Raw genomic sequence first — 12,625 nt, forward strand, 5'->3', positions numbered from 1 at the left:
CCCTAGCTAGTCTCCTCTCCAGACGTCTGGGAAGCCAGGCAGCCCTGGAGCCAGGCGGGCAGCTAGGGAATCATTTTGGTTCTCCCAAAATGGAATTTTTCTGGAAGTTCTTTCCCACAAAATATTTTGAATTTTTGTCCCAATTTGGTGCAGAACATTTTCAAAAATGGAAATTTTTTTGTGGGAAGGGATTTCCATTTTTAGGCAATTTCTCATCCAGGTCCAGATGGCCTGTGGGGAGGGAGGAAGGAGAAGCAATGGTGCTGCTGCCAAAATCAAAGGGTGTGCGGCCCAGCTCCCTCCACACAGGGCAGAGCTGCTCGGAGAAGGAGTTTGCTGTGGCAGTTTGGGGGCTTACACTGAGGGATGACTGGGAGCAGAAGAGCCTCTGTCAAAGCTTCAGAGCTCCAAGGAGCCACGTCTTGGCAGGCAGAGCAGAGGCGGCAGTTGACAGGTAGGAACCAAGAACACAGGCCCCTTTGTGCTGGAGTTAGACAGGTTGGAAATGGACCTGCTGGGACCCCATACACACCATTAACCCCACTTCAAATATCCCTGCTCCCCCTTTCCTCGCCCCTCCCCCCAAACCTTCCTACATTTGTGGTATTAAACCGGGATACTCCATAAACTAAATCTTTATTTAGAAAGGATTATGGCTGGGTGAGTGGGACACCCGCTCAACACAAATCCTTAAAAGCAAGGAAATGACAACTTCTGGGACACCTGTTCATTGTACCCCGGTGTCCCACTCAGTACATATCCACTGATAGCAACACGGCGCATCATCACAGGGAGCTGCCTGCTATCTGAACGTCAAATAGCATCCAGCCTTCTACTGCTGTATGGTCAATAGCTATGTGACCCACTGGAAACCCCCTCTCTGCAGGCTGGTCCATGCATAGGATAAATAGTTAGTATTTCATCTCAGGTGGCAACAATCTGTTCTGTGTACTTGAAAGTCTCTGATCCAAACCTGGCTGCCGCCCTGTGCAAGGGTCCTTCAGGTGCCACTGGACTGAGTTCTTGGGTTTTTTTCTAGTTTTCTTCATAAACAACTAGTTTATTTAATTCATACAGGGAAGAAACAGCCTTAAAAGCAGACGGTTAGTTAAAAATCGTTAATCTGCTCAGTCATGGTGCCATGTAAAGCAAGACCCCAGTGTTCCGCATTCCAGTCATTGTCACACATTTCTATTGCGTCTGTCACTCACTGGCAGGGTGGGGGCTGAGAGGTTTGAGGATTCCCATTGTGCTAGACAGAGGCTGTCACAGGGGGAAGGTACTGTATCCTCAACAATGTGGGGGGTGAGAATGATCAGGTAGTTTGTCTTCTGGGATTAAGGGTGTCTCTTCTTACAAGGGACAGGTAATGAATATTCGTGGCCCTGGGGAACGTTTCAGGGCTGGAGAGTTTATTCTGGCTCCATCTGCTTAAACTAGAAGGGATCCAGAGTGCTAGCAATGAAAACGTTTGAACTATTTTCCAGCCATGACCTTACACCTCCCAACCCACTAAAATTACCCTCACAACCCGCCCCCTCCCCTCACTTCAACTGAACAGTCACTTGTGGAGTGCTGGGTAACCAACATAACGGGCCAGACTGTGCTCTCAGCTGCTCTGTATTTGCAAGCCTGTCTTTATTGACTACAATAGATTTGCTCCAGAGTTACACCAACATAAATGAGAGTTAAACCCTGCCTGACAGATGTGCATGGAAGAAATCTATACTAATGACCTTTCGTGTTTTTATTCCCCCCGGCCTCTTCCCACAGCGCTGTCGTCTCTCCCTGCACTCCAAGAATAATAGATCTTTCTAGACTCACATGGACATCTGTGAGGGGAACACAGTGCATGGGTCAGAAATGAGTAGTTTTCCATTCTCTCTTCATTTCATGCAGGATGGAGTGGTGCAGACTCTCAGCTGCATGTTGTGGGTTTCTGTCCTCTGCCCTCGGCACCAGCCAGGCCCTGGCAGAACTGAACCTTTGGGGGACGAAGCTGGGAGATTCAGGACTGCAGCTGCTGTGTGAAGGACTGAGACATCCCAACTGCAAACTGCAGAAAATACTGTAAGTATCGGCTGGTCTCCTTCAGTCTGTACCTGCTAGCATGGTAGCTCTGGCTGCTGTGTTTACAGAACTGTAATGCTTGCGCTCCCATCAGCCCCAGGCCCTGCACCTTCCACTCCATAGAAATGTGGGGTTGGAAGGGACCTCAAGAGGTCATCGAGTTCATCCCTCAGTGCAGAGGCAGAATTAAGTAAACTTAGCTCATCCCTGACAGGTGTTTCACAGAGATTCACCTGTTCTTAAAAACCTCCAAGGACGTGGATTCCACAGTCTCCCTAGGTAACTTGTTCCAGGGCTTTACTATCCTTATAGTTAGAAAGTGTTTCCTAATATCCAACCTAAATCTCCCTTGCTGCTGGTTAAGCTGATTACTTCTTGTCCTACCCTTGGTGGACATGGAGAACAATGGATCACCATTCTCTTTATAACACCCTTTCACATATTTGAAGACTGTTATCATGTTGCCCCTCAGCCTTCTCTTCTGTAGACTAAACATGCCCAATTCTTTCAACCTTTTCTTGTGGAGCTTGTTTTCTAAACCTCTTTTCATTTTTGTTGTTCTCATCTGGACTCTCTAATTTGTCAACATCTTTCTTGAACTGTGATGCCCCAGACTGAACACAGTACTTCTGCTGAGGCCTCACCGGTGATGAGTAAAGTGGGACAATCACCTTCCATGCCTTACTTACAACTCTCCTGCTAATACACCCTACACTGATATTAGCCTATTTTCAATATTGAACAGTACTGGACCCAGAACAGACCCCTTCGGGACCCCATATGATATATATCCTCCCAGAGGTAGTTTCAGGCGAAACTTGCAGGGCCATTAAAGCTCTGAAGACTCAGCTACAACAGCAAATGTCTTACTGAGAGTCGGGAAGAGGCAGCATGAGCAGCAGGTGTCCAGGGTGGTACCATGGTCCTAGCACTGTGCGGCAGCAAGACTGGTAATCAGGAAGGATATTTCAGCAGAAAAAAATCTCAGTCAGCAAAGCAAAACAACTTAAACACATCAAACCATAAACCACCCCAGCCTGAGGCTCGCTCAGCCTGGATTTGCGGCCATCTCAACCCACAGCCATTCTGCGCCCAGCAGCTGTTTTGATAGCCCTTTCCCTGAGCACCTGTGCAAGGATAGATGGAAGGAAGCCAGAATTAACCCCTCAGTCACTGAGGATCTGGGAAGTCCCTAGCCCCCGAGTATTTGGCTAGTGGCACATGTGGCAAGAGCCATCCTTCCCTCCCTCCAGAATGGAAATGAAACCTTCTCCCGACAGACACCGACATCAGTGAGGGAACCACACCCAACAGGGAGGAAACAAGTGATCAGGTCCCTCTCTGTGTGTTTGTCTCTTGTAGATTGGGGAGTTGCAGCCTCACAGCTGCTTGCTGTGGGGATCTCTCCACTATTCTCAGCACCAGCCAGAGCCTGACAGAGCTGGAACTGGCGGATAACAAACTGGGAGATTCAGGCGTGCAGCTGCTGTGTGAGGGACTGAAACATCCAGACTGCAAACTGCAGAAATTAATGTAAGTAACAGATGGTTTCCTGCAGTCTGTGCTTGTCAAGGTTCCTCCCCCACTCTGAACTCTAGGGTACAGATGTGGGGACCTGCATGAAAACCTCCTAAGCTTACTTTTACCAGCTTAGGTTAAAACTTCCCCAAGGTACAAATTAATTTTATCCTCTGTCCTTGGATAACTATCCACTGCCACCACCAAACTCTAACTGGGTTTACTGGGAAACGTAGTTTGGGTACATCTTTCCCCCCAAAATCCTCCCAACCCTTGCACCCCCCTTCCTGGGAAAGGTTTGGTAAAAATCCTCACCAATTTGCATAGGTGACCACACACCCAAACCCTTGGATCTGAGAACAATGAAAAAGCATTCAGTTTTCTTACAAGAAGACTTTTAATAGAAATAGAAGTAAAGGAATCACTCTGTAAAATCAGGATGGTAGATACCTTACAGGGTAATTAGATTCAAAACATAGAGAATCCCTCTAGGCATAACCTTAAGTTACAAAAAAGACACACAGACAGAAATAGTCATTCTATTCAGCACAATTCTTTTCTCAGCCATTTAAAGAAATCATAATCTAACACATACCTAGCTAGATTACTTACTAAAAGTTCTAAGATTCCATTCCTGTTCTATCCCTGGCAAAAGCAGCATATAGACAGAGAGACACAGACCCTTTGTTTTTCTCCCTCCTCCCAGCTTTTGAAAGTATCTTGTCTCCTCATTGGTCATTTTGGTCAGGTGCCAGTGAGGTTACCTTTAGCTTCTTAACCCTTTACAGGTGAGAGGATTTTTCCCTTGGCCAGGAGGGATTTTAAAGGGGTTTACCCTTCCCTTTATATTTATGACAGTGCTAATTAACATTGTACTACAGTGACCTGAGCTTTTTCTACTGGGACATCCGTACGCCTGACAGCTGTGGGAAGCTGTTTTCCATCTTGTGAAAACTCAATATTTCCCCCTGTTCTTCATTGTGATGAAAAAAACACCTTCTTAGAGAGAGAGGAGCTAAACTAGCCAATCTCCCACTGGTTAGGGCACTCACTGAGGTGTGGGGGGCACAGGGGCAAAGCCACTGCTCTGCCTGATTTGTGAAGAGACGAAGCTGGGCCTCCCACAAGCCAGGTGAATGCCCCAACCACGGAGCTACTGGCTATTCTAGTCTTGCTCTCGCTGTAGTTTTGCCCAGAAAGTCCAGCCTGGCTTGGAAAGACCTTCCCGACAGAACTTTCATCAACACTGAGACATGCCCATAAAAAGTTTGTGACCAATCTGCATTTTCTGATGGAAAAACTATTTCACTGAAAAAATCCCAACTGGTTCGTCTAATGACCTCCCAAAAACACCTACTCTCCTCCCACGTACAGCTGAGAGACCTCACTGCACTGTAGATTTGTCGTATTTTACTAGATAGAAGTTGGGTCACACAGAGCCTCTTCATGCCCCATAGACATTTTCTGTAGATCCTCTGCTTATTTTACTCGCTAAGGTTTGGTCGTCACTAGAAAGTTAGATCGACTCAGCTATGTCATGCAGGGGTGTGAAAAATTCACACACACCCCGAGAGACTCAGTTAAACCGACCTAAGCCCCAGTGTAGACAGCACTAGGTCACTTACTGAGCATGGCATCCTGCTGGGAGCACATGGCTCCAGGATCTGCACAGGCTGCCCATTGGTCTCTGGGTGGAGTTTAAGAGGCTGATTCTGATCTGTAAAGCCCTAAATGATCTGGGACTGGCCTACCTGAGGGATTGTATCTGTCACTAGACCAGACTGCCCCAACTGCAGTCAGCATGGGAGCCTGAGCTGAGCCCCCATTTGTTATAAAAGAGAAGGGATGGCTGGCCTCTGTGAGGGCTCTGGGACTTGCCCTTTCCCCCAGTCCAAAATACCCCACATTTAGGGACCTTCTGGGCATGCTGCAAAGAGCCTCTGGTTGATCGGGGTTTTAGAGAGGGTTGAGGAGTGGGAAGGTGCTTTCTGTAGCTGGATGGATGAGTTCCTATTAGAATAATTAATTTAATGCTACTGGGGTTTTGGTTGTAGCACTAATGGTGTGTTAGAGGTCTAGAGCAGGGGTGGGCAAACTTTTTGGCCCAAGGGCCACATTTGAGAATAGAAATTGTCTGGCTGGCCGTGAATGCTCACAAAATTGGGGTTGGGGTGCAGGAGGTACCACCCCTACAGCTCCCATGGGAGCGCCAGAGGGGGCCATTGGAGTGCGCAGCAGCTGGAGCGGGGCCATGCCGCGGCTTCCGGGAGCCGCATGGAGCAGCCCCCGACTCTTCTCCCCAGCTGGAGCGCCAGAGCACCAGAGCAGGACAACCCCAGACTCCACTCCCCAGTGGGAGCTCGAGGGCTGGCTTAAAATGGCCCGTGGGCCGTAGTTTGCTCACCCCTGGTCTAGAGCCTCGTATAGGAGGTCTTTTTGTAATCTGAATCAAAATGAAGTGATTTCTGTATTGCTTCTAAATTAAGAATCACTTTAGCGTTACATACAGGTATCAAGGAGGAGAAATGCAGAAGATGGGGCATAAACGAGTCGTCATTTTGCTCTCTGTATATCTTCATATCCTACAGACTGGGGTATTGTGATCTCACAGTTGCTTGCTGTGGGGATCTGTCCTCTGTTCTCAGCACCAGCCAGACCCTGACAGAGCTCGGCGTAAAGTGGAACAACCTAGGAGATTCAGGAGTGCAGCTGCTGTGTGAAGGATTAAAACATACAAACTGCAAATTACAGAAACTGCAGTAAGTACCAGCTGGTTCCCTTTAGTCTGTGCCTGTTAACATGGTGGTGTTGAGAGTTACACGCTATTTATCAAAAACAACAAGGAGTCGGGTGGCACCTTAAAAGACTAACAGATTTATTTTGGCATAAGCTTTTGTGGGTAAAAAACCCACTTCTTCAAATGCATGGAGTGAGACTTACAGATGCAGGGATTATTATACTGACACATGAAGAGAAGGGCGTTACCTCACAAGTGAAGAACCTTCTGGCCTTAGAATTTATGAATAATCCCCAAGCCTCCTCTCAGAGCACTATGGTTTATCTGTACATGTCTAGAATGAAGACTGCTGATGGCAGTGAATGGGGCAAAAATAGGCAGTCACAAATCTTTGTATATCTCTGGCTCCTGCAGACTGAGTGGTTGCCATTTCACAGCTGCTTGTTGTGGGGATCTCGCCTCTGCTCTCAGCACCAACCAGACGCTGACAGAGCTGATCCTGGGAGAGAAAACAATGGACAACTCAGGTGTGAAACAGTTGTGTGAAGGACTGAAACACCCAAACTGCAAACTGCAGAAACTGGGGTAAGTTACAAGTGGGCTCCTTTCGCGGGTGTTCCTTTCACATGGGGCCAGGCTTTCTAAAGTGCTCAGCATGCAGTAGCTTGTGACTTTTATGGTCAGATTTTCAGAAGAGCTCAGCACCCTGGGTAAATGGGACTTCAGTCCCCTTGAACATCCAGCCCTAATTGTGGGTGCTGAGTTCCTTGGAAAATCTGGCACATAGTGGTGTGATTTAAGCTCTTTCTCCTGGGGTCACATTGTTATTTTCCATGCACCCAAGAACTGGCACCTAGTCTCCTCCCACAGAGAAAGGAAGAGAGATCCTCTGCTGTGATAATAGTAGAGCTGGGAGAATTTTTTTGCTCAAATAGTAAATTTGCAGAAAAATGCAATTTCAGGATGAAAATATTTGCAAATGGAGGTTGCATTTGGTGAATAGTTTTGGAAGAATAAAAAGCTGATTTTTTGTAAACAAAAGATTTGACTTGTCACTTTGAAACAATCTTTTGTTTAGAAATTTAGCTAATTTGATTAATTGGTTTTTTGAGGGTAAAAAACACTTAAAAAGAAACTAAACAAAAACAGAAAAAGACCCGCATTTTTTTTCAGATCAAATAAATTTTCATTTGGCACCAAAAAAAATTGTTTGTTTGATTCTTTTCAAGAAAAAAAACGGAAAAGTGCGGTTTTGGTTCAAAATGGACCTTCCCCCTCCCCTTCACCCAGTTCAGCCACCAACCTGAAAAATGTATTATTTATGCAGGTCAACTAGCTTAAATGTGGGATAATAAAGTGGCTGTTTGAGCACTCAAAAGCATAGTTTTATGTTAGAATCTCAGTTATTTTACTCAGGAAGCAGGACTGAGAATAGAAGTCTGGGGTGTTTCACAATTGAATTAAAATAGCCCTCCATTCAAAGGATAATTTACCACCATTTCAACAAATAATTCTGGGACAAAGCCAAACAGACAAACAGAAAAAGAAAAAGGTAAAAAGGGAAAGGATACAAAGTGAACACCTCATTGTTTCTGTTTAATTTCTTTTTCTGTCTATGATGGCAACCCCGTTCCTTCACTCCTCTCCTCCTCATCTTGGTTGTCTCTCTGGTCAGCAGATCATACAGATATTGGTAGGATTGGGAGGTCCAGCTGGCTCCTTAGGCAACTGACATCTGCCTTTTCCTCCAGAACAATGTCAGGCAGTTTTAAACCATTTTAAAGATCTTCTTAGTTCATAAAAACTACCAGGGTTTCAGTTAAATCCAGCACAGCCAGCCAGCTAGGAGTTTTAAATCAACAGCTACAAGAGAATGTTTTGAAATTTCTGTACCACTGGCCTGAAGGGGGAAAGGCAAATCTATAAAAGAGAGAGAACTAAAAGGACCAGAAATAAAGGAAGATAAAAGACTGATGGGAATTAAAAAATGGAAGTAAGTTCTGTGGCGCTTTGAGATAGCAAATACATTTAAACAACGTCCAGTTTTCTACACAGTCCTCAATTTCCCCCACACAGCCTTTGGATCTGGAATGTTACAACCAAAACACATGATGATTTAGATTTAAAACAATAACTTTATAGATTAATAATTCAGGAACAAAAAAGTTCGCTGAAGTCTGTTTTCTTGCTTGCTATAAATTTCACATGCTGGCATCTCCTTTCCTCTAAGTGGGCCGAGAGTTCCGCATATCACTCAACAGCAACCTCTTCAGTAGGAAAGGACAGGCATGGTCAGACTCCCGAGGGAATCCAGTGCAGATGGGGTGGACCAAAAATGTCTGGGATGGGGACAGAAGAAGGGCCCAGATAGTTATGTCTGAACATTCATTGCAATAGTCTTTTGTGTCCATTCCAGAGATGATTTCACTGAAACCAATGGAGTGCGGCTAACTGTGCTTCAAAGGGACTGTGTTCTCAGGCTATTATATCTAACACTTTTTCTTGACTTGTTTTCCCCCACAGTTTGAGCAGTGTCAATGTAAATGAAGAAACACAGAGAGAGCTAGATGCTGTGAAAAAGAGAGAACCTGATATGGTCATACGTATATGGAAGAATTGGTGAGCAGAAGCCATTGCACCAACACCGCTCTGGCCTGGCTCTCGTCCTAGCTGGGACAACAGCTAGGGATGGGACCTGCCTCTTTTAAGGCATCTCTGCCATCACCAAGGACTCCGGATGTATATTCTCCTGACTGGTGTAAAGAGTGAGAACCTCACAATATGGGGAAAAATATGCTCCCGTTCTGTGAGCTTCTTGAATTTACACATTCAGCCTCCATAGGCACAGGGATGGAAGAGACTGTCAGGGTTGTGAGACCCAAAGACTTATTATGTGGAGCTGGTTAGGCTTTTAGGTTCACCCAATTATATCTGCGCACATCCTCAAGGTTGTAGACCCATGTTGCTTATTGAAAGAAATGTTGTTTGGCATCAGTTTTATAAATTGTATTTAAACTATTACACCAACAAACTGTATCACCAAAGCGAAGCTACTAATCGTACGACGAAACTAAATGACGCTTAGAGCAATGCAACTACCCAACCAAAATCAAACCCCAATTAAATTAGTCTCAATGTTGGATCAAAAGTATGTCACCAAATTAGTTACCTCATCAGATTAATAAGAACTGATTATTTGTTGTATTAATCCTAGAAGGGATCTAAGAAGGTGACTGTTTTGGGTATGAATCCCAACTCAATCAATTAAATCTATAACTTGGTGCTGGTTAACTATCTTAATACTGTAGGCAGTTTATTATTTAATGTCTGAACCGCAAGCTCAGAGCCGATTACAAAGCTTCCTCCTGACATTTCAGTGCGTGGTGGTGAAAACATTCCTCCCCTCACCCAGAGCTGTTACAGTGTTCAGGCTTTAAAAAAAACACACGCTGATAAGCAGAAGTTTGACATCTCTTATTTAGCAATTGACAGCTTTGTTTCTCAGGCCTTAAACACACACAGCACAGAACATGTCTTTGAGACTGTTTTAGGGCTACTTACATCTGGGAAACTTTCTTTAAGGCAGCTTCCTGATGTGGATTCAGCTGGTGCTCATACGCACATGCTGCATGCACGTACAAAACTACGCTTTCACACCACCAGGTTAGAGAATAAAAAAGGGCTAGGACATCTCCCAGTTAACACAACCAAGACAAACATAGAAAAAAAGGGGAAAATAAGACATTTAAGACGATGGGGGGGAGCGGTGGTGAACACTTCAGTGCTCGCAGTTGTCTGGATTCTCATCACTTAGAATCTGGAACTGCTGTTAAGGAGCCTGACAGTGATGTTGAAGGCACAGCACTTCTCCTAGAGTGATATTACAGGGTGCAGGGAGACTGGTGAAAGCCTGGCATAGCCGGTTTGTTGATGTCTGGACTTCTTCTCCCCAAGGTGAGGGATCTGACATGTTCTGCAATGCCCATCTTCCCTCTGGTGGCTTGTTGACCTGAAAGGTGAGGCTTCTTAGCCTTATCCTGGGTTCTGAAGTTTGCAAATCTTATGTATTCTACCTCGCAGCACCTCCCGTGAAGGCATTTGGACAAATCACATGCAAGAAGTTGAACAGATTCCCCCATTAATTCCCCTCATCTTGCTCCTATGACCCTATTGTAGTTTCCCCCAACATTAGCCCTCTAATAAGATCATCTGTTTTTTTAATGCTTATCTGTGGGCTTTTGTCACCTGCCCCCTTTGCACCTAGTTTAAAGCCATCCTAGGTGCAAAGTGGCGAGTTGGTGCATGAAGATGCTGTTCCCCTTCTTGGTCAGATGGGCCCATCTCTTCCAAGCAGACTTTATTATGAGAACAGCATTCCATAGTCGAGGAAGCCAAAGTCCTCCCATCCACACAATCTGCATAGCCATGTAGACAAGCTCTATGATGCTAGTTCATAACCTCCTTATATCTGCTGTTTCCATTTCTCAATGTAATCGTTATGGTTCCCAGGTGCGGAGTCAGCGTTTATAGGTAAACAAAATGTGATGTCAATGAGGTGAACTTTGGGGAAATGTGGTGAACTTCAATAAAATACTGTTATGCTGGAAGGCGTTAATGCCTGCCAGCAAGCATGTCTTTGATCTGTAGGCAAAGACTTCTGTGAAACTGGGAGGTGTGCTAGTCGCCCTTCCTTCAGGCCAAATGGAAGGAAGTATGGCATAAGACAGGCAAAATGGACGACACTGCTCAAGACCCTGAACCACAAGGGAAAGACTGAGCGAGAATTAACTCAGAATAAGATGGGTTTCCTGTACACTTATTGCAAAACCTGGGACTGAGGCATGGATTGTTGTGTCACAGGCAAAAGCAACCACAAAGTTAAGAGAGAGAGACCAGAAACCTAGAGAAGCCCCGGTAGGAGATGCAGGGACCTAGTCTTTGGGGCATAGGACTCGCTTCAAAGGCAGGGCATGGATTTCTGAGCAAAACTGCCTCCTGTTTGTTCTTCCCGTGCTCAGGAATCAGAACTTTGTGTACATTCTTTGTAAATAAACAAGATTGCACCAAATCAATTCCTGATTCTATAATCAACTTCTTGTCCTAACAGAAACAACCCAGCAAGGCCCCAAATATTGGTTAAGCACTTAGGCCTAAGGGCAATAATAAAAAGGGATGAGAATCCTTTAACCTCATTTTATGTACAGTTATAGATATCCATTGCTTTGTGCAGACCTATTTGTTCCCTTAATAATCAGCACCACACATGTGCCTTTTAGTCACAAAAGTTAACCTGGCAGAAAGGAGCTATGATATCTGGGCTAAGGAGCGACTGGCAATGAAGGCTGCCTTTGCTGAGTGGTGCCACCTCTTAGAAGGAACTTACTGATTCAATGATCGTGGAATATCTCCTCATGGCCCCAAAACTTAAATCAGCATCAGATCTGCTGGTCACTATTCTTTGCCCGATTCGAGTTCATTGTGACTTACTGTCAGGGTGCTAGAAATGGAAAGATGGACGTCTTGTCCCACAAGGATGAATATGCTGAATCACACACAAAGCCTCTTTTGACAGTCCTTAAGCCAGCCAATTTTCTCAGTGGAACTGTGGACAAGAGCCTAATGTCCATCATTCAGTCCCTGCTCCTCATGACACATTCGCTACCCAGATCCATCAGGCCTTGGACAATATGCAGCTATTCAGTCCATCGTGTTTCCAATTGCAGCCTGGTATCCTCTATCATGAAGAGTACATTTATGTCCCGATGCTCTGCCTCGACTCAAAATGCTGAAACTTTGCCATGATACACCGCTCGCTTATCACGTTGGCCAAACTAAACCATGGAGCTTGGTTTCAGAACTTCAGGTGGCTGGGTATGTACTCCTTTGTTAAGAAATACATTAGCTCTTCCAACTTTTTGCTCCTGAACCCAAGCGTGAAGCCACTTGGCCTCCTCCAGTCCCTGCCCACCCCATGCCAACCTTGGTTCACCATGTCTCTGGACTTGACTGCAGATCTGCTTTGTTTCTACCACATATTTTTTAATAAATGTTATGCTTTAACTATGTGTTGGTCCTCCATCCTAATGACGAACTGAATATGGTTTTTCATTTTTGAAGGGGTCTCAAGCTTCCTACTGCACATAATGGAATAGTGTGTAAAAATCTGGTGCATCATAGTGCAAATATTTTCAGTATTCCCTAGGTGGTTCAGAAACAGCTTAAGTCTCACAGATACACAGGCTGGATGGGGAAAGCACAGTGTATGGCATTGCGCTTTAAAAAGCATTATTATTTCTCTAG

At 45.1% G+C, this 12,625-nt stretch overlaps 1 protein-coding gene across 1 annotated transcript in view; it reads left to right on the plus strand.

Moving 5' to 3' along the window:
• Positions 1-12,343, plus strand: part of LOC125638528 (NACHT, LRR and PYD domains-containing protein 3-like) — a 51,422-nt gene extending 39,079 nt beyond the window's left edge. The window contains exons 8-12 of the mRNA XM_075129287.1: positions 1,900-2,070; positions 3,433-3,603; positions 6,177-6,347; positions 6,740-6,910; positions 8,849-12,343. Coding sequence (XP_074985388.1) covers positions 1,900-2,070; positions 3,433-3,603; positions 6,177-6,347; positions 6,740-6,910; positions 8,849-8,948 — 784 coding nt within the window. The 3' untranslated portion in view covers positions 8,949-12,343. The remainder of the gene's footprint in view (positions 1-1,899; positions 2,071-3,432; positions 3,604-6,176; positions 6,348-6,739; positions 6,911-8,848) is intronic.
• Positions 12,344-12,625: the final 282 nt, after the last annotated feature.

The sequence above is a fragment of the Caretta caretta genome, chromosome 6, assembly GCF_965140235.1.
Source record: "Caretta caretta isolate rCarCar2 chromosome 6, rCarCar1.hap1, whole genome shotgun sequence".
Taxonomy (NCBI): Eukaryota; Metazoa; Chordata; order Testudines; family Cheloniidae; genus Caretta; species Caretta caretta.